The sequence below is a fragment of the Hemibagrus wyckioides genome, linkage group LG20, assembly GCF_019097595.1.
Source record: "Hemibagrus wyckioides isolate EC202008001 linkage group LG20, SWU_Hwy_1.0, whole genome shotgun sequence".
NCBI classification, from domain to species: Eukaryota; Metazoa; Chordata; class Actinopteri; order Siluriformes; family Bagridae; genus Hemibagrus; species Hemibagrus wyckioides.
Window position 1 is genome coordinate 5625400 of NC_080729.1, and position 22149 is coordinate 5647548.

The 22149-nt window shown below is 38.4% G+C and overlaps 1 protein-coding gene across 1 annotated transcript in view; it reads left to right on the forward strand.

Annotated features, from left to right (window-relative positions):
• The window catches only part of ppm1lb (protein phosphatase, Mg2+/Mn2+ dependent, 1Lb), a 75691-nt gene that overhangs the window by 38822 nt on the left and 14720 nt on the right, over positions 1-22149 (forward strand). The window contains exon 2 of the mRNA XM_058418346.1: positions 20315-20489. Within this exon, the coding sequence (XP_058274329.1) occupies positions 20315-20489 (175 nt within the window). The remainder of the gene's footprint in view (positions 1-20314; positions 20490-22149) is intronic.

The following is a 22149-nucleotide window of genomic DNA, read 5'->3' on the forward strand; positions in this document are numbered from 1 at the left end:
CGTTCTTTTAAAATTAATTTATCTGTGAATAGATTAGTGGACCATCTTTCAGTGGAATCTTTAATTTCCTTATTCAGCTCGCGATATATTCCCAGGTTGCTACACACATGCATCTTTAAAATAAACAGCAAAAAGTGTTGGCAAGTTGTGGTGTTTTTTGTTGTTGTCGTTGTTGCGTGCGTATTAAGTATACGTCTGATGTGTGTCCTATTTTAAAATTAAATTCGGGACAAGCACGGAATCGGGGACCCTACAACAGAAGATAATCGGATCATGGCCTTCAGCCAGATCTGATTAATCTAACAGGAAACGATTGATAGGAGAATTGAGGGAGTTATTTATAGTCAGACTCAGCCATGCTTTAGAAATCTCAAGGGGAAACTACAGCAAGAGAAAGAAGGGAAGGGTCAAAAATATACCAGAATCAGACCTATCATCAGTCATGTTGAAATGGCATGCGTTTTATTTTCCTTTTCTTTACGATTCGCCTCACCGCTCCAAAGGTAGCGCAAAGTTATGTGCAGTAAATGGGCTGCTTGAACAGACAAACCTGTAATTCTTGTAGGGTTTTAAACCAGCCTGCCAGACATATAGTGGAGAAGTACATGCTTGTCATAGTTATCAAGTGTCTTCGGGCACGTAAACCAGTGCCTGAAACCTCTGTGTGTGTGTGTGTGTGTGTGTGTAGGACAGGCATGTGGAGGATTTTTTTTTTATTCCTGTTCACAATTTACCGTTTTAACAAAAAGAAAAAACGTAATTAAATGTTTAATAGTCCTGCACTGATAGTTTAAAATGAGCCATTTCCACTTATTTCAGCTTTGAGGTATGGAAAAGTACGGAATGGGGTAATAATATTATCATCAGTTTAATGAGGAACCTCTCGCTGGCAGTCGAGAGAACTCAGCTGGACGGTGGCTTTTCAGCCAATTCCACATGCTGAAGCCATTTCAATATAAACCTTTAACAAATTGTGGTCTAAGATTTTCAGTTAATCATTGTTAAGCACAAAGGATCAAAAAATAGGCTCCAAATAACATTTTTAATGATTTTTCTTTTAACTATTATTACCAATGTGTGCAGGGTTAGATTCAGTGTTAAAGTTTACATTTCTCGACCAAATGCCTCAATTTTGTGATGAAATGTAGTTAACTGTTAGTCTGTTGTCTAATTGATATTGTTTTACGTTAAGAAACTGACATCGTTCTCATTTTACCATCACAAGGTTGCCCTCTGAGACCGGTCAAGAGCATGTGAGATAAGGCAGAAGGGGGTGGAGCTTACAAGCAGTCTCAGTTGCTAACTGAGAGCTCAAAACATTTACTTTTACGTTTCTGGCGTTTAGGAGACGACCTTATCCAGAGCGACGTGCAAAAGCGCTTTGAAGTCTCTATTAATGAATACAATAACACTGGTTCACTAGGTCACAGACTTAGGATAGAATCAGCCTTAAAAACTGTGTTGAAGACTGTGTTTGAAGACAGCCAACGACTCGGATGTTCGAACATCTACATCCTACCTCTTACCCTGAGAGATGGTGGGACAAGAGAAAAAAATAGTAAACAATCTACACTGTAAATCATTTAGCTTTAAATGTTCGACCTTGGAAACGGCATGTTGTACTTTGTGTGCATGTAATGTGGGAGGCAGGAAAGCCGAGGGATGATGAGAAGCTTCTTCTCGTGAAGTGGGAAAAAAAGAAGCTGCTCAATATTATATTAAATGTGTTGAAGTAGCTTTAGGATAAGGAATAGCAGTTTTTATTTCAGAACTTGAACAGCCTGTTTGAAAGTGAAGCCTTTTGAATGGACGACTCTGAGCCAGTGTATGAATATGCAGTGATTTTATGTGTGTATGCATGAGGAATATAAATATTCGTTATCCCTCATAGCAGTGATTGGAAGGGAGAGTGGGCTATTGGACCCCCAGAATGCCAATGAGTCTCTCTATTCTTGTTTTCATGCAGCGAAAAGTCTAAGCCTGACATTTCTCTGTCTCTCGCCCATCTGCTCTGGTCTTGCCAAGATAACGTCCACTGTCATGACTCATGGCTCGGTATCTTAGAGCGGCTTTTGGTCATTATGGTGAACAATATGGTGTGAGCTGCATGGCAGATGCAGGTGTTTTGAAATCAGGGCTGATTTTCAAGTCGCTGAAAATGTGCACTGAAGAACTTGCGTCAGAATTCGAAAATAGACTAGTTTATGTTCTCTTCAAGTATCTAACATGTGGTTCACTGCTTCAAACTAATCGTGATTGAAGATGGAGTGGCTCCTAGGCTCTACCCCTGAACAGCTTATCAGTTTAAAAGTGCACCCAAGGCTTGATACAGTTTAGAGTCCCAGCTGTTCAATTAATGATCAGGTTTTGCCAAGAAGGCAGGTGGTCAGATTTGCAGCAGGAGCTTGATGAATGGAAAGACTCCTCTGTGTTGCTTTGGAATAATCACTTAAAAATTAGAAAGCTGACCTGGCATGCTTGGGCACTCGGCATTCTCCTTGGATCACATTAATGTTTTCGTAGCAGCAGTTTCACGAGACATATTGGCAAGCTTTATGCATATGGGATATACTCTTTGCCCTCTCAGGATGGTTATATGGGAAGTAGTTCTAGTTAAGTAAACTAAATAATGTCTAAAATTCTTTGTATATGCATATCTTACCCTCTGACTGTAATGGAGGAAGGTTTGGGGAGGAATGATTGAACAGTTGGGAGGAGGCTGGGAGATAGAAAGAAAAGAATAAGATGAATTGGAAGCATCAATACCAAAACTGGTATCGGGTGTCACTGACATCACTATTTGAAGTAAGCCGAGCGTATGTTGAAATAACGGCATGAACTGACAGCAATCAGGACTAACCTGATAAACAGTATCTTTAAAACAGGGGCCAAAAAATGGAGTTTTTGTTGTGGTTATGTTCAGCATTGAAATTCCTTTGTCAGGTCACACCCCACAGTGGTGATTAATGACTCCTATGAAAGTGACCCTTAGGGTTTTAAGAATTTGTAGCTCTTCATAAGTATTTCTGTTTTTTACCTAGGCAATATTTAGATAGAAAAATTCCAAAAAAAAATCTTCAAAGTTAAAGGTGATATCAGACCCGTTTCTGCTCTCTGAGATGCCCCAAGTGCTTGTTCATGAGCATGTAAAATTTGATGGTGTTATCTTCAGCCACTAAAATTCTGTGTATGGTTTCACTGAAAGTAGATATAATAAATAATTTGCTTATTCTGATTGCAAATGCCTGGTAAGTCGATCTGTACTGGTACTGGTAAGCCAGTGTACTGGTAAAAAGAGTAAATAAAGAGTGTGAGGGTAGCTGACTTGATCAACCAGTAAGTGTGGTCATTAAAGATGAGCCTTGAATTGCACAAACAAACAGGTATTCAAGCAGTGACGTGAGCATTGAAACTGAGAGCACTTCAGTTTGACGAGCACTGAGCAATGAGACACCGGCGTTTCTATTCCTATCGCTCTCTAGGGTCGACACTTTGCTCATGATTCACGGTGCAATTCATGGGACTTTGCTGTCATTTTTAATGACCATACTCACTGGAGCTGCACTGCCCACTGAGGCTGGCTGCCCGTTCACTCCCCGTTAAAGATACTGTTTTAAGATCTTAAGCGAATAGGGGCAGGGGGTTTTATATTTAATACTTATTTAGGTGACTCTTTTCAATGTTCGTATGAATGACTACTAAAAAACGATGTACTTAATTGAGCTAGGATGGAGGTGGACTTTCTAGCCAAGTCACTCACCTTCACTAAGTAATCATTACTTTTTTTGCTTACGCCTTCAGTCAGGAATCAGCAAAGTCCTGGTCTGGACCTTGAAGGACTAGACTTGTTCATGGATGGCAGATTTGTGACAGCGCTATTAAAATAAGCAGGTCAAGCACCTTTACCTTTCTTCCTGGCAAGCTCAGCACCAAAACTTTGCGATACATTTGTCATTTAAACCAATATTATTTTATTCTCTATTCCTGAGCCGTCAGTATCTGAGAGTCATTTGCCATGCATGATGGTGTTCCTTCTTAAGGCTGTGACATACTCTCTGCAAACAATGTTTCCAGTTCACTGAGTTTTAAGCTTTCTTGCTATCTGCATAAACTCTATGCCATGAGCATAAGAGCACTGGTTAAACCACTGGTCCTTGACTATTTAAGGCTAGCTGCTTTGTTTTTTCTCCCCCTACTGTCCTGGCTACCGTCTGCCTGACGTCTGAATCGAGCCAAAATAACACTCTGTTCACATTCATACACAGAGTGTCCATGTACATGTTGTCCGAGCTAGGTAATACAAACCTGCGAACAAAAAGCTAGTGATATATTGGAAGTGGAGCTTCTGTGCTTGTGCAATTACTCTGACCTCATTACATCAAATTGCGCCCCTGTTTCACCCTGATGATAATTTGAGCGAGAACAAACAACTCCTTAACAAAAGGAGCTACATGTAATATCACTGAATCTGTACATGGGAGGAGGCTGATGCTTTGCTTCTGTCTGGTAAAGGATGATTGACGTTTTCCAGAAATCTGGTTATGGTGGAGTATGAGAAAATCAGGTTCAATTGTCAGGTTCAAGTCTGTACGAAGTACTGACGGTGACCCTGTGATTTGTGAACTATTTGCATCTACCTCACTTTTAAGGCTCACTCATAAGGTCACATTATGTAAATATCTAAAATGGCATAAGAAGACAATGCTAGTCATTTTAATATCCTACAGATAATATTGTATAAGAAGAGAAGAGCAGTTGTTGTTCATTCAGTCATAAATACATTACAAATTCAAAGCTCTTGTGGTTTCATGATTTGCCTTCATGGAAATTTTACTGACCCGAATTCAAACTGGGATCTTACATAATACACTGTATGTCCAAAAAAAAAAGTGGACACCTGAGCAATCACACCCATATGTGCTTTTCCAGAGTTAGTTTTGCTGTTATTATAAGCTCCACTCTACTGGGGAGGCTTTTAGGTTTTGGAGCGTGTCTGTGAGGATTTGCTTACTCAGCTACAAGAGCATTAGTGAGGTCAAGCACTGATGTTGGATGTGCTAGCTTACAGTAAGCGTTTCTGTTCATCTCAGTGGGGTCGAGGTCAGGGCTACTTAGGTTCTTTGTCAACCAACCTTGACAAACCATGTCTTTTATGGTGCTTGCTTTGTGTATAGGATTATTGTCATGTTTGAACAGGTATGGGCCTGGTGAAGGAAATACTTAATGCTACAGCATACAGTGACATGCTAATTGGAATCAGCCCACAGATTGGTCAGGTGTCTGCATGCAAGAAGTAATTAAATGTATTTATACACACATTTATACAAATGACTTTTTCTACTCTTTATCCATTTTTTTTAAATATCATTATTTGATATCTGTATCCACTTCAAACAAAGTTTCTATTGTACCACATGTTGTTCAAACCCTAGACAGAAAGTTCCACTATGAGCTGTAGTGTTTTTTTTTTTCCCCCGAAAGAAATATTCCACAAGCATTTTTATTTCCTTTCGATATGTTTAACAATGTGGTGAGTGCATGTTGTGCTCCATGGAGAGTTATGCAACTGATTTTATGTTTTACGGTTTTGTCAGCGTCAAAACAAAACAGAATAACAAATCTGAAAACAAAATAAGAAATTTGAAAAGAAAATGACAAATCCAAAAACACAATAACAAACCTGGAAATTAAAAAAAACAAAACAAAACAAAAAAAACAAATTCAAAAACAAAATAACATAAACGAAAACAAAATAACAAAACCAAAAACAAAACAAAAAATAAAAAAAAAACATAATAAGAAGCAAAAACAAAATAACAAAACCAAAACCAAAACAAAAAATAAAAAAAACATAATAAGAAGCAAAAACAAAATAACAAAACCAAAAACAAAACAACAAATAAAAAAAAACATAATAAGAAGCAAAAACAAAATAACAAAACCAAAAACAAAACAAAAAATAAAAAAAAACATAATAAGAAGCAAAAACAAAATAACAAAACCAAAAACAAAACAAAAAATAAAAAAAACATAATAAGAAGCAAAAACAAAATAACAAAACCAAAAACAAAACAACAAATAAAAAAAAACATAATAAGAAGCAAAAACAAAATAACAAAACCAAAAACAAAACAAAACAAAAAAAAAACATAATAAGAAGCAAAAACAAAATAACAAAACCAAAAACAAAACAAAAAATAAAAAAAACATAATAAGAAGCAAAAACAAAATAACAAAACCAAAAACAAAACAAAAAATAAAAAAAAACATAATAAGAAGCAAAAACAAAATAACAAAACCAAAAACAAAACAACAAATCAAAAAAAAATAATAATAACATAACCAAAAGCAAAATAACAAAACCAAAAACAAAACAATAAATAAAAAAAAACATAACAACCAAAAGCAAAATAACAAAACAACAAATCAAAAAAACAAAACAACAACAACAAAAAAAAAAAACAACCAAAAGAAAAACACAGGTATGTTTCGAAGACCAAACTATTCCAGATTAAAGGATGCAAGCAGCGCTATAAGAGCAGAACTGCGTTCATACACACACCAATCCACTTTCTACTGCTGCAGCTACTGCTGGACTTCCTGTATACCGTGAGTGACAGATGTCTCGCCCAATCAGCCGTAAGAATTCCATTCGCAAACTGTACCTAACTTTTCCGGTTTGTCTACAATTGTCCTTGTGTTTTTGGATTGGTTATTTTGTTTTGCACTTCTCGGCCACTGTACTTTCCATACGGAGTACAGTACTCTTGTTTTCCTGTTTCTGAAAAATATCGTCCACCTTCCTTGCACGCTAATAAAATTGTTCTGATGTTTCTCAGATCGGACGCTTAGCAGGAGGCAGGATTATGGAATTGCTTTAGTTACAGCACTGAGTTTGGTCACATCAGTACACCCCATTTGTAACAGTGACTTCAACCTTTGGTAGAATTCTAATCTGAGGTGTTTTAAAGGCAGGCAGAGGCAAATTTGATGCTGTAGCTCATTTTTTTAATTGAGGTCCAAGGTCAAACCATTGGAGGACATACATATCACCGTATCAGCACTGCTGCTTTTTCTCCCAGTTCTCACTCTGTCCTACTGATTTTAATTGTCCTCTCTGGCTGTTGTGATTTGTCTGGGGTATTTCTCAGATGTGCTTTGTGCTCCGGTTTAGGATTTATAGAGTCAGCATTGCTACACAGGTGCTGATGCATGTGTTTCCAGTGCTTTTCTCATTCTTCGGCCCCCACTGTGGGTTCTCGTAATAAAGCTAGGTTTCTACACAGCATGCTGATGTTCTTATATTACAGATGTGAAGATAGTTTAACCTCCTTTGCTGCTTAAAATTGCTGTATTTTATTATCCAGGAACTAGTATCTATGTTGAAAGTGATGAGGTTATTCGCTGTTTCCATACAAATTGTATTAGACGTTCTGTAGAATAAGACAGGACTCATCCCTCTGGTTATTACGTGCCATATTGGGTGGCCGTCTGATGGCATGCTGTCCTCTCACTTGACCCTCATTACCCTACTGTATTATTAGACCGTGTTATTAAATACGTCCCTCGCGTCTCTGTCCCTGTCTACACTTTGAAATTAACCAGGCTTCAGTTCATCTTGGGTGACGCGTGTGTGTGTGTGTGGGCTTGTTTAATCTAATTGTGTCACATCTAACATCTAATTTTTGTCTTTTTTTTTTTTTTTTGATAGGATCTCTTTTTGTTCACACTGATTTCAAATAATTGGTTTAAGGGCTTCAACTGCAACACCGTGACACAGGAAATTGATTCCCAAGCTATCTCGATCTAATCGCAACAACATGTTTTATGTGAGGCTTTGGATATTTTTCAGTGAATATAGAGCATGCAATATGCTTCATTTTGGCTGCTTACCATTTCTTCTTGATTCCTGATTCGCACAGCTCTGAAATCTACCCACATAATAAACCCCTTTATATCTGTGTTGCATAGATCTAATATGCAGTGGACTTGCTCGAAAAGGAAGAATTTTTTTTCCCTTACTTGGCCAACCTTGTTAAATCCAGTACATTCTTTACCTGAGTTTCACAGAGCTCGTCAGATAAGGCTCCTCAATGGTGTTAAAATCATTTGTTATGAAAAAAAAAACACTTGCGCTTCAGGCCATTCATACGTTATTTTTTCACCTTAAAGTGTATAAATGCTATAAAAAAATGCTGCATTATTTCAACAGATCTCATTCTTTGAACTCAATATCTTGTTATTTCAAGATGTGTCGTTTAAATGCACTGTATTGTATTCAATAAATAAGTTTTAGTGATATTTTCTGGGGTGTCAAATATTACGAAGAAATAACCAGATTCAAAAATAAATAAATAAATATTAACTTGAATTATATGAGTAGTATAAAATTATTTATTAAGACAAGATATTAAGTCATAATGACTACTTTAGAAAAAACTTAACAAATGTCAAAAGCAGAATGTTTTCAGTTTTAAACTTGAAGAAAAGTCTGAGGCAGTAGGCTTAGTAGTAAGGCTTGAGTCTGATCTCTAGGTGTTTTCTATATTGACTTGGACTTGTCTCAGGGGTACTGGCATTTGTACATGGACTTGTCTCAGTCTTGGGCATTGTCTCTCCAAATATGGTGTTGACTTTTAGTTTGAAAAATGATCAGAAGGTTGGGAGTTTAAATCCCAGGTCCACCAAGCTGCCACTGCTGGGTCTCTGAGCAAGGCCCTTAATGCTCACTTGCTCAGTTGTATGAAATGAAATAAAATGTAAGTATTTCTGGATAAGGGTGTCTGCCTAATGCTGTAAATGTAATAGCATTGTTTAAATAATTGTATAGGTTTTAGTGGTAGGTGAAGCATGGTGGTGGTAGCATCAGGATGCTTTTGATCAGCATGGACCGGGAAATTGGTCAAGGTTGAGGGTGAGAGTGGTTTATAAACCTGTGTACACTGTAGAATGTATGCAGTAAAGTAGCTGCACGATAAACTAAAAAAATGTCCCTCAGATTGTTGCTATAGTGTAGCTAATTTTCTTAGTATCTTCTAGTGCAGCTAGCTACATTATCAGAAGGGTAGTTTGGGGTTAGTTTTAGCTTAGCTAAACAGCATATGTAGAAAACAGCATAATTGTTGTATCAATTGATGCATAGAGCCAACTAACTTGAGTAAAAGCTTGGTTTTGAAAATAATTTCATTGTTTTGAGTCTTAATCTTGACGTGTTTTTGCTTTCAGTTGGATTTGAACTTGATTCGGTCTCAACCCCTTTAAGACTCTCACTTTGGCTCGATCTCTGCTAGTCCTGGTCATCGATGGTCTTGACAACAGCTCTAGAGAAACAAAGAAATCGATGCGCTATTTTTATAGCGATCACTCATGGTTAAGCATGAAGCGGTGTTGTTAGTCGCTTATCCAGACTTTTTTCTGTAATCAAGGCAATTTATATAGTGGACCTGTGGCATCTAAAACAGTTGCTTGTGGTTGAGTAATACTTTACCAGCTGTAGTCTAGTTTATTCTGAAGTAATTATAGAAGAGGACACGGGTAATTTAACATAATAAACATTGCCAAGAGTGTTGCACCTGTAAATCTTTATTCCATAATGTCAGTATGTACACATGTATAGCATAACATATTAATTAAGTCACAGGTTGGAAACCAGTCGTCTTAACCCGTGTTTAAGTAAGCAAATGGACACTTTCCTCCTGCATCTGTTCTGTCAGAAAGCATCAGTGCATTTTTCAGCAACAATGGTCACCTTTTCTCACTGCTGGTGCAATCACTCCTTCATTCCCAGTTGATTTGATTTAAAGAATACGTTTCTCTCACTCCATTCCCTCATCCATTTTTCCATTCTCCAGCACATCGCACGGCTTTCCCATCTCTTTATCTCCTTTGAAGTAAGACACGGCTCATTTAAGCAAGTTAATAGTCAACCTCATTCAGCTGGACCACTTCACTGACTCTTAAATTGCCAGGAGTCTGCAAAAGCATTTTCCACTGAAGTGCACAACACTCATCACCAGAAACATTTATTACTGAGTTTATCATAACAGACTGCTCGGTTTTGTTGTTGGATCTCATCAGAGATCCAAAGCTCGTCGGCTCTGGATGATTCCATAATTTGGGTTAGCATTTTTATTCTAATGGTTCTTAGCTCATAATGGTTGTGTTTTGCTTTTAAATGAGTAAATAGCAAAAAAAATACAGAATGTACTGAACTAGCATTAATGTTAATGGAATGAGTCGCATGATTTGATATAATGCCAATATTTGACATTTCAATGAATATGCGAATGAGAATATGCTGTCATGTGACCTCTAGTGATTTGTTAAGTATGAATTTGCTGCTTTCTTCTGTAAAGATTCAGCAGCACTGGATTCACATCCTTGCAGTTTTGGATGGGATTCTGTATAAAGGATTATCCCCTGTGCTTGGTTTAGTACCAGGGTGTGGGCAGTGGAAGCTCGTGTTACACGGCTGATTTGAATTCCCAATTTGCGTAAGAAGCACTGCTGTATTGTCATCCAAATTAATTGTCATCCAAATGAATCAAACCTGAGTACATTTTTATGAGCTGTGAGTACATAAACATGTACTCAGGTTTTCAGGTTAGCATTTCTGACCCATTGCTAAAGCAGTATTGTAGAAATGCCTTAAAATATACTTTGTTTTTCAGCTAAAGGATTGTTTAACAAAGAAGAATAAAATTTCAAAGAATTCACTGAAGGGGAAAGGTCACAGGGCATGAAAGACTTTTTACAGCTTTTATTTTCGGCAAGTAACAACCTTCTGTCTTTTGGGCCAATAGAAATCAACTGGGCAGGACTATGGTAAAATTAAATGGAGTCACTAACAATCATGCCTGACATTTTTATTGTTGGTCTTTATATGCGGCTATAAATAACCCTTCCATTCACTAATATATGCCAAGGCACGGGTTTCCAAATGTAATTTTGTACAAATTCATCCAAATAAACATTTAGAATTTTCTGTGACTTCCAATTCCTGACTATTTTTTATTACAGATTTTTTAATTTTAAACCTAAAAATTAAACTCATATTCATATTCAAGAAATGCTTTGGCATATTTTTTGTCTTTAATCATATTTATTTATTTATTTATTTTTATTTATTTATTTTTGTTTGTTTGTTTGTTTGAATTTCAGATTTAAAATTTAGGACTTCATATTCAAGAAATGTTTTGCCTTGCTTGTTTGTTTGTTTATTTATTTATTTATATTTGATATTTATAATTTAGGACTTCAAAAGACAGAATTATTTCAGTTTTTTTATTTTAAACTTAAAAATTAGAATTCATTCATATTCAAAAAATGCCTTGGCATATTTTTGTGTTTGTTTGTTTATTTATTTATTTATTTATTTATTTATTTATTTATTTATTTATTTATTTTAATTTCAGATTTAGAATTTAGGACTTCATTTATATTCAAGAAATGTTTTGCCTTCTTTGTTTATTTATTTATTTATTTATTTATTTATTTATTTATATTTCAGATGTAGAATTTAGGAATTCATTTAAATTTAAGAAATGTTTTGCCTTCTTTGTTTATTTCATTTTTTTTTATTTATTTAGATTTGATATTTATAATTTAGGACTTGCAATGTCATATTTAAGAATTGTTTTAGCATATTTTGTGTTTATTTATTTCTTTATTTATTTACTTCTGTATTTCCACTGACTCAGAGTCACTCAGTGTTTTTAAGGAGGATTATTTAATACCTATATTTCTGCAATGCATCATGGAAAAATAGCATTTATTTCATTTAAATGTGACTTATTTGTATTATTTTGAATAGTTGCGCACACAATTTTTCCTCGCATTTAGAGCGCTAAAATAAACAAATTAAATCACATTTGAAAATAAAATGATTCCCTAATGTGGGTTTGTGCCTCCAGGTTTGGATACGGTGTTATAAAATTCTGATCTCTGCCTACTAGTATTTTTCTTGTTATCCAAACTAGTTATTTTTTAAATGCTATTCTTGTCTCTATCCATCTGCCTCTATCTCTGTTCACCTCCCTCACACTTTCACTGCCACCGTTCTCCTCCATTCTCTTTGAGATATGGCCTTCACACGACGAAGCTCGATGCTATCGTATCACTGCTCCTTCTCTTCGATATCCCCCTCTCTTTCTCTGTTTCACAGTGCAGCTTGTCACACCAGCTTTCCTCCTCCGCACCCCGAATCTGCAAGCTCTCTCCAAACGGTTACAGTTTAATAAGCCCGGGTCGTGAATAATATGCAGGCTGTCATTGTGTTTGCTGGTGTAGAAGTTAAGGTGTGCGTGGGTGTGTGCGTTATCAGCACCTGACAGATATACTTGAGGCAGAAACACTGCCTGCTCCCTCCCTTAGGCTTGCACTCACACACACACTGGCTTGTTCTGCCAGGCTCAGATAGTGCCAGTAGCAGCATTAATTGACAGCGGAGCTAAAGAGATGTACTGTGCACAAGCTCTGGGGAAGGAAGGCCCAGGGGACCATCAATCCCAAACTGTGGCATGTGTTACCGGTGTATGTGTGCCAACATGCAGCTCCCTGTTAGAGTGGTGCTCAAGAGCGTGGAGAGATTTTGTGTCCTCTTTTTTTTCCCCAGTAGGAATATGGTGATATGGAACACAGAAGATATTGTTGCAGTCAGGAATACACAGTCATTACTGTTGAAAATCCAGACGAAATAAATCGATCTACCCTGATTTTTGATTTCACATCTGGATCAGAAGGTGGTCTTGTTTTTTTACTTAACTAAATTGGAAGGGCGTGGAACAAGTCGCAGTTGACGAAGAAACAAGCAAGACAGCGAGGAGAGGCATGTCGTGTGATTTATATTTTTAAAAATTCACTGTATTCTGCTCAAGCTTGCCGTGTCGGATTACCTGCGTTTGCGTCATTTGCCATCGACTGGGAAAGGGCTTATACATCCTGCTAGTAAAAAAGCCGAGTGTAATTGGATAGTGTATAATGTTTAATATGTCATTTGGGACACAGCTATGAAATCATGCAGCGGCCAGAAAAGTGTTCAAGACTGTTTTAAGAGGAACTGAGGGCATAAAGCCTTTATTATCGCCTTTATTATCGCCACACATACATTACAGCACTTCTTCGCTGAGGAAGTTGAGGTCAGAGCGAAGGGGCAGCTGTAATACAGCGCCCCTGGAACAGGGAGGGTTAAGGGCCTGCCCAACAGTGGAGCTTGGTGGTGCTGGAACTTGAGCCCTGATTCGCCAATCAACAATCCAGAGCCTTAACCACTTGAACCACCTCTGCCCCAATACAAAGACTTAAAGCTTAATTAATTCAAAAACTAGAAAAATAATTTTTATCAGCTTTTACAAGCTAGCATGGTTTACTAGCAATTCGCATGCACGTAGATTAAAATAATCGCATTCATACTTAAACAGGTACTAAACGTTGATTGTGATATGAACATTTTATGCCTAATTTCTGAAACATTAATTAGCAGCAGCAAGGCATCTGGACTTCATAAATCTTGAAGCTCTGCATAACTGCGAGTCTATTCAGAAAATGTCACCACACATGTGTAACCGATCAGCACTTGGAGCAGGTTGAGATGTTTGGAATTCCTCGCTCTGTTAACGCAGACGTAGCAGGAATATTTTACAGGAAGATGGATGCTTGCGCTGCAGAGTTGTGTTCGAATGTTCATTATCATAACTCGCTTGTAGGAGGGTGTGTTGATGCATGAAGTGTTTGTTCTGCAGCGCTGGAAGACGTATGATTTGATCTTTCATCCCAGAGTTTAGTCTTATCCTCGGTCAAGTGTATCCAGCTGCTCTTCCGTAGCTACTAACAGCAGGGTTTTTTTTTCTTCTTTCACTCCGTTCTCTCCTGTGTTTTACGTGCCGTGTTTATCAGTCTGTGGGGAAAACTTGATCCGAAATAGGGCTTCGTTTGTTTTTTCATGTGGCCGTCCAAGTACGCAGCTTTTACACATTCTCTCAACTTGGATTTTGGAAGAAATGTTTCAAGATCTGTGAACTATTTTTTTTTTTTTTTGCTACTGAATGTTGCTGCGACCTTTTCAACATTGAAAAACATTGTTTTTTTGAGGTCGTAGCCTTCTCAGAAAAGTGCTGATCTAAGATCTCTGGAGGCTTTTCATGTCCTAATAAATGGGATTAAACAGAGCTGAAAAGAACTAACTCCAGATAAGATGAATCCAGATAAGCGCCCTCAGATCCGAACTGATTTGATTCCGAGCACACGCCTTTTCTCACTTTTTTTTTTTCCCCTCCTCCTTCGCTGAAGAGCCTGTCAACACCGATATAATTCTTTGTCGCAAAGAGTGTGAACATAAAATGTGCTGAATCACAAACGTACTAGTTTTTCTAAAAGCTGGCAGTTCCAGCTGGAAGCGTCTGGTTCGCCGGAAGATTTTTCTTATTCTTAACAATCTGTGAAGTTGTTCAGCTGGTGGTGTTGACAGTGAAGGTGTGAGAAGTGTGACATTTAACATGGTTTGCTGGTGATGAACATCATAAGAAAGAAATGATGCGTGAGAGAGGAATGTGGTAATGGGTTTAAGACCGGGATTGTAAAAAACGTCACTGCATCCCATGAGTGAAACTATTGAGCGTACACTTGGACCACTTTTAATAGATACTGACCACTGCAGACCGGGAACACCTCCACAAGAGCTGCAGTTTTGGAAATGCTCTGATCCAGTGGTCTAGCCATCACAATTTGACCTGTCGTCAAACTTGCTCAAATCCTTACGCTTGCCCATTTTTCCTGCTCCTAACACATCAACTTTGAGGACAAAATGTTGACTTGCTGCCTAATATATCCCACCCACTAACAGGTGCCATGATGAGGAGATCATCAGTCTTATTCACTTCACCTCTCACTGCTCATAATCTTATGGCTGATAGGTGTAAATGTATTTGTTTGCATGTAGTTTCGTTCGATGTTGATGATGTTGAACATCCGAGAAACAGCGTTGTTACTTTATGCTTCTGATTATGAATGGTGAAGCTGGTTGGAAGGAAGGGAAGGAGTCTCCAGTCCCCGTTAGAGGCCGAGCAGTTTAAGACTCATGACATTGGTAATGACATGGTGTCAGGAGCTACTGGGACAGTTCCCTGCCAGACCACTAGTGGGGGTGCTGGCAGGTGACTCACCTTTGCCTGCTTTTTGTTTCTGTATCAGGTGTTTTGTGCCACGCCCTTCCTATTGTTCTGCTTTCCCACCGAGTCACCTGTTCCCCATTTACCCTAATGTTTTGTCCTATATACAGTACACCAGCCTTTTTGTAGCTGTCTTTATCAGACAGTTTGTTTGTTGTTTGGTCAGATGCTGTTATGTTTCCATGTTCCCACGCTCTCGTGTCCAGTGTTCTGTTTTAGTTGTGTGAATAAAGCAACACCTTTAATATACTCTGCAAGTGGGTTTAATAAACTGTGCGTGGGCGATCGTAACTACCCCGGGTTCGAGCCCCGCTTCGGGCGGTGTCTTCTGAGCATTATACATGGCTGGTGAAGGAAACATTGGCAGTTATTACATAAGGAACTTCCATAACATTAAATGTAACTGTAAAAAGCATGAAGTCATCCTTTTAATTAATAACAATAGAATCTAATATTAACTGTAGTTAAAGACAAGTTATATCCAATAGCACACGCATTGTGTTGTACACCTTCCCTACTACATTTTCTACTAAACTAAAATACGGTTAGAAAGGAAGTGAATAGAGGCTGAAGGTTAATATTTTGTCGTTCTGTTACTTTTCCCAGCTCTACCATCTGTAACGGCTATTCAAGGTCACTAGAGCGAAACTCTGATGGAGGGATCAAGTATCAAACCGTGCAGTGGCTACTCGGTGGCTATTTTTGGAACAAAGCCCTTTCTCTTTTGCTTTTCAAGAGCCTGGTGCTTGTATGTTCACAGTGTTTGACAGTGCGCAATTACTTGCAGGCAGGAGGACGCAGGATCTGTGACAAGTGACACACCGTCTTTCCCCCTGATGAGATGAGCACAGCGGCTGCCTGCTTTAATGAAATTAGCCATTACACACACACACACACACACTTGCTTTTAGTGTCTTTCTCAGGATATATATGACACATCCTTTTAGTCAAACTATCCTGTTCAGTGGCCTCCAGCTGATCAGACTGCTTTGATTAGATTTCAAGGAGAGAATTTGCATAACTGAACTCCTTTGAAGGGCCATTTCGGCATGTGCGAGTGTCCTATTGTATACCTGCCAAGCGCTAATATAGATTTTCTCTCTTAAACACAGATCCCACTCAGAGACGACAACAATTAAGCACCTTTGACGGACCTAGGAAGTAAATGTATGCAGTCTTTATTGCTCAATTCAAGCTAAGAAAAGATTCATTTAAAGCCTAATTTATATTCTGTTCTTTTGGCAGTTGCTTTTATCTAAAAAGGACCAACAGTAGATCTCCGGAAAGGCCAGGATTTAATCTCACAACCTTTCAGTAACTAGCACAGAATGTGAAGCTTCCTCTGCATATTTAATCTCACCGTTTCATTCAGTTCAGTTCAGGTTTATTTGTATTTACTTTTAACTTTTAAGGTCTTTGCAGCGTTACGACAAGGATTAAATCCTTAATTATCATGAGGATAAAGCCTAGACATGAACCAGATTCTGGGAGAGACACCAGATAGAGGGATATATAAATCATTACTCCTCCACAACCGTGTACTGTAGACAAAAAGCTAAAGGTATTACGTTTGTTGAAAACATGTATGAACATATCAGGAATATGAGTTCATTTGATTCATCTTGTACCTTCATCTTGCCCCTCTAATACCTACAGTGTTATATTGTGTGTTCCACTGTTGTTTTTTCCTCTCTGCTCTTGCCACTTCCTGACAGGATCCATTTCAGTTTCGCAATTTTTTAAACAAAGGCTTGGACCTTGTTCAGTCAAAACCCTTCAGACCTACAGTAAAGGAACTTTCCAGCTTCTTATAACTTTATCTTTGTTCCACATCTGTTGTGTGGTTGTGTGAAATTACCACCAACAATCGTTTTGACAAGTTTCCTTGTAAAAGTATATATATATATATATACATACATAGAAAATCTGCTTTTAGACCCAATTATCGTGTCTAAAAGCAGCTTCATTAATGAATGGACCTTTTAATTTTAATAATTCATCCTTTCTGAGAGTTTCTTTTCTTTCAGAGGGAAAATGTGTGGTTATATCTTACCATCATATTCAGCATGGCTCATGATTTATGAATTTTGAGGTTCTGTAGAGGTTCTGTCAGAGTGACGGTTATATGTTGGAACGTTTTTAAGACTATCCAAAGATCTATTTAAAGAACTCATTTTTTCCAAAGAGAGTAGGCAGAGTGACTTCTACGCAGGGATGGTCTAAACCCAACAGGGAAGTTTTGCCACACCAGCATGTCCAATAGAGTTAAACTTGTCCTCGGTTCATTTGGATTTGAGGCCCAGCAGCAGCTGTGTGTGTTTGTGCTTGTACTTGTGTGTGTCGGAGTCTTGTTAAGGTCAGACTGAGCAAACCTTGCAGTGCTGAAAAAGGCTGAAGTAGGCTCGGAGCACCTCGGCAGGGGTGCCACCATCCATATCTCTGCTAGCAAATGGATTTGTCCCGATAAGATCAGCAGGCGGAAGGCGTGAGATAGTAGTGTGTACGGCTTTGTAGGTTCCTGAAGCACCAGCTCGATGAAGATCTCCAAGCCGGAAAAGGGTGCTTTATATATTCCGGAGACATCGTCAGCTTCCTGCTCTGGCAGGATATAAAGATGTCTCCGAGTCCTGGGTGCTTTTCCGAATCTATCTGCACTCTAATCACCACCCCACTGACAACTCTTATACACACACACACACACACACACACACACTCCATGTAGCCTTATCTTTAACCTTGTCTCGCAGTCTCCTTTCTCTCACCTCCCTTCCTTTCCCACCCACACTGCCTTATACTGATATTTTTTCCCCCAACTCAGTCCTTGCCATTTCCGGAGTGGCACATTCTCAGTGTACTTAACACCCACTGCTTACAGGCAACCATAAAGTTAAAGGTTCACTCTATAAACCTTCATTTTCCTCCTTTGATCTGCTGAGAACGTCTGTCTAATAGTTTTAAAATTACAACCAGTTTCTGCAGGTTCTTCCCTGTTTGAGTGATTCAGTGCGTTGTCAATGCAACGCTGTATCGTCATGTAATCACACCTATCACATACCCTTAAATCACTAGGTAATGGTACAAAATAATTGCCATGTCCTCTGTAAAAAAAAAAATATCTGAGATGCTATAGTCGGAAAGTTATTAATAAAAGACCAAAGTTCTGTTTAGCCTCGATCCATGGAAGGAGCATATGAAGTCGTGAGTAGGTTCACAGCACAGCACATGAACTGTCTGATATCTTCGCTGTCCTTTTAGCTGGCCTCAAGCCTTAGACTCTTGTAGGCTGCAATCTGATTGGCTAGTCCCTTTCCTGTATTAGGTTTCCAATCTGATTCAAGTGGATTGTTCCAGTGAAAGCATGTATTCCTTGGCCACATGTTGCAACAAAAAGTACCAGATCCTCTGAGAAAGCCTAGAAGGTCTGGACTAACCCTGAACCAGCTCTAGCTTTTAGTATGCAAATATATATCCTGGTATTAAGAATTAGCAGAAATCTCATCCTTTTAACCTCTAAAATTCAGTGGTATGTGTCCCCTTAAGTTCTCCTGACTAATTGAGATAAAGCATTGCTGTCCAGATGGGCCTGGTCCCTTCCGGGATAACATCACCCCTATCCAAAGCTTTTTTTGGATAAGTTAGTGCCTAATAATTGCAGAGCACAACAGGAACGCAGTAGGGCACCTGCGGTGGTGTTTTTGTGACTGGATGTAGGTTAGATCCTTCTGGAGCTTGCACATGTCCTTACAAGCTCATGCTGTGACGCATACAGGAGAGAAAGGAGAGAGTGGGAATGGCAAAAACAGTGGATCTCACTAGTATGGCCTGTGATCTACTATCGAGAGCCTTCAGTAATGAAACATTAGGTTTATTATTGGTACTAAAAATATGTTATATAAAATTGCACCCTCTGTTTTAGCTGTTCCACAACAAAACTGATGTATCTACACAAACTTTCCTTGGAGTTAAAATAGAAACTTGTACTATTAAAGACTTTTGTTACTGCCAGTTCCCACCCTCTAGCTAGGCCTGGCTTAGCACCAGACAGAGTGGGTGCAGGCTAAAACTCTACTACTGCTACTGCATTTAATCACACAAAGCCTTGCTTGCTAGCAATTACCTAGCAATTACAAGTGCAGGTTCATTTTTCCTTTCTGCAAATGATCCCTGTATTTTGCTATGTCTTTTTCTGAGAAAGGGAATATATGAATGTTTTAAGTACCAGGCTGCACAGGTTGTTATCTCTTTGGCCAAATGGTTAGCGACTTCAATTTCTCCAGCTCAGCTTGACGAGGGCCAGGAGAGTGGCGGCATTTGGCTGTCGATGCACTTTTCTTCCTGCTATCACTGTCTGTTTGTCTGCTGATTTATTCATGCCAGCAGTGCTTAGAGGTCAGACAGGAGTTACTGGAGCTACTTTGAACATGTTTGTCTATGTGTCAGGGTGCTTATTAACTCTTATTCCTTATTTTATTGGAATGCTTACTCCTTTAATATTTGGGCCTCATGCTTGATGTCTTTTACTGATGGGGTCTCTTTAGGGTTTCTTGCATCAACCAAATATCAGTCCATGTATTTCAATCACGTAGCAATATGGGGTCTTAAACAAAAAGCTTATTAGTTAGTATTAAGACGCCATAGTACACCGCATTAAAGCACTAACAAAAGCCTGTAGTAATAAAATATTAAAATATGTAGAAAGTCTTTTGTTATTCTTGCTACAGTTGCTTTATGATTCATTCCCCAGTAAAATTATGCGGGCATTATGAAGTTTAATAAAACCCTAGTTTTACAAAGTACTACAAATGATGGTGTTGTATTAAATGTAAAATGTATTAAATGCAAATGTAAGTTTAATCAAACTATTCTGAATTTTCATAAAGATGTATGTGTCTCTTTTTACCCTTTCACTCTTACAGTCACTTTCACATCTAAAGCTAAAGAGTTATTCCTAAATATCTGGCATGCTACACACGTCTCTCTCTAGTTTTTATTTGGCAACTCATATATGAAAGTGGTGCTCATGCTGAAATGTATCAGGGCCACGCTGATGGCACCGCTTAGCCAAAATAGTAGAGGCAAAAAATAGCTAATAAAGTTGTAGTTTCCCTGCTGAATATTGGGAAGCAACTATATCCTTTTTCTCTTTCCAGGCGGCAGCAGAATACGTGAAAACTCGCCTGCCCGAGGTCCTGAAGCAGCACGTACAGAGTTATGAGAAAGAAAAGGAAAACAGTCTTTTATCTTACCAATCCATCCTGCAGCAGCAGATCCTCAACGTGGACAAGGAGATGCTGGAGAAGCTCTCGGCCACCTATGATGAATCAGGTGAGATGTTTTGGTCAAGGTTATCCTTCAGTTTCTTTTAGATTCATTACACTAGCCAAGAATAGGAACTAGTAGAAACTGAATTTCCTAGGAAATTAGATAAATATAATTAAAATGGCTATGCAAAAAGTGGTTAAAATCAAGGACATTTTTATACATCGTATTTTTTGTACACATTTAACTTATGTAAATGAATCAAGGGGAAGGTGTACAAGACAGTGGTGAGACCGGCCATGCTGTATGGTTTAGAGGCAGTGTCACTGAGGAAGAGACAGGAGTCTGAGCTGGAGGTGGCAGAGCTGAGGATGTTGAGGTTCTCTTTGGGAGTGACAAGGTTGGACAGGATTAGGAACGAGGACATCAGAGGGACAGCTCATGTTGGACGTTTGGGGGACAAAGTTAGGGAGGACAGATTAAGATGGTTTGGACATGTCCAGAGGAGGGAGAGTGACTATATTGGTAGGAGAATGTTGGACATGGAGCTGCCAGGCAGGAGGCAAAGAGGAAGGCCAAAGAGGAGGTATATGGATGTAATAAATGAGGATATGAAGCTAGTGGGTGTAAGTGTAGAGGATGCAGAAGATAGGGTTAGGTGGAGAGAGATGATTCGCTGTGGAGACCCCTGAAGGGAAAAGCCGAAAGAAGAAGAAGAAGAAGAAGATTTAACTTATGTAAATAATGACTACAGGTCAGATGGTTTTATCAGGATTTGTATGAAGAATTAGAGTGGTCATGCCTAAAGGAAATTAACTGGTTTACGCGTATTTAGGGGAAAATGGGGGGGGGGGCATAAATAAAAATCAAAGCAAAATGGAAGATTATTAAAGAGCAGTCAGAGGAGAACGACTAGTTTTACTGGGCAGGAAGGCAACGTTAACCCAAATAACCACTCTGGACAACCATGGTCAGCAGAAAAGCATCTCAAAATGCTCAACATGTCAAGTCACAAAGCTTTTATAGTCATTTCAACCATATATAGCTGACGCAGTAGACGAGACAACATTTCTCCAGGACCCTGGTGCTTACATAAAATAACACAGAGCTACAAAACAACACACAGCTAAGGACTGAAAGTAAGTTGTCCTAGCCGGTTAAAGGTCATCATGTGCAACCCTAGTGCAAACAGTGCAAGAAAAACAGACATGTTATAGACATGTATGTGTTCATCAAGCAGATGAGCTACAACAGACCACATGTGGTGTCAGCCAAGAACAGTTGGTCTAAGTGGACACTTTCTACAGGGTTTTCTCTCAAACTTTCCTGTATTGCTTTAGCTGTACTGTTTGAGTTAGTGAGAATATTGGGTTAGAGAAAGAAGAATCTTATCTTTGTGAACATATGCTTCCTGTACTATTTAATTAAAGGTTTGTCTTTCTGTGGCATCTCATAATTATCCAAAGATCCCTCTGTGGTAAGAGATGAAAAGAGAGAAAGAGGGAATGAGAAAGCTGTTATTTCTTTCTTCATTATAATAATGATTCTACTGCAGTTATATAATATGACATATGATCATCTTAATCATGGTTGTAGTGTTTCCTGTTTGTCAGATTGGGTTTCTAATTGGCTGGTGATGGTGAAATGCTCTGTCACTCTGCGTTTTTATCTTGACACACTACTCGTTACAGTGTATGTTAAGTGTATGTGGTGAAATCAACATTTT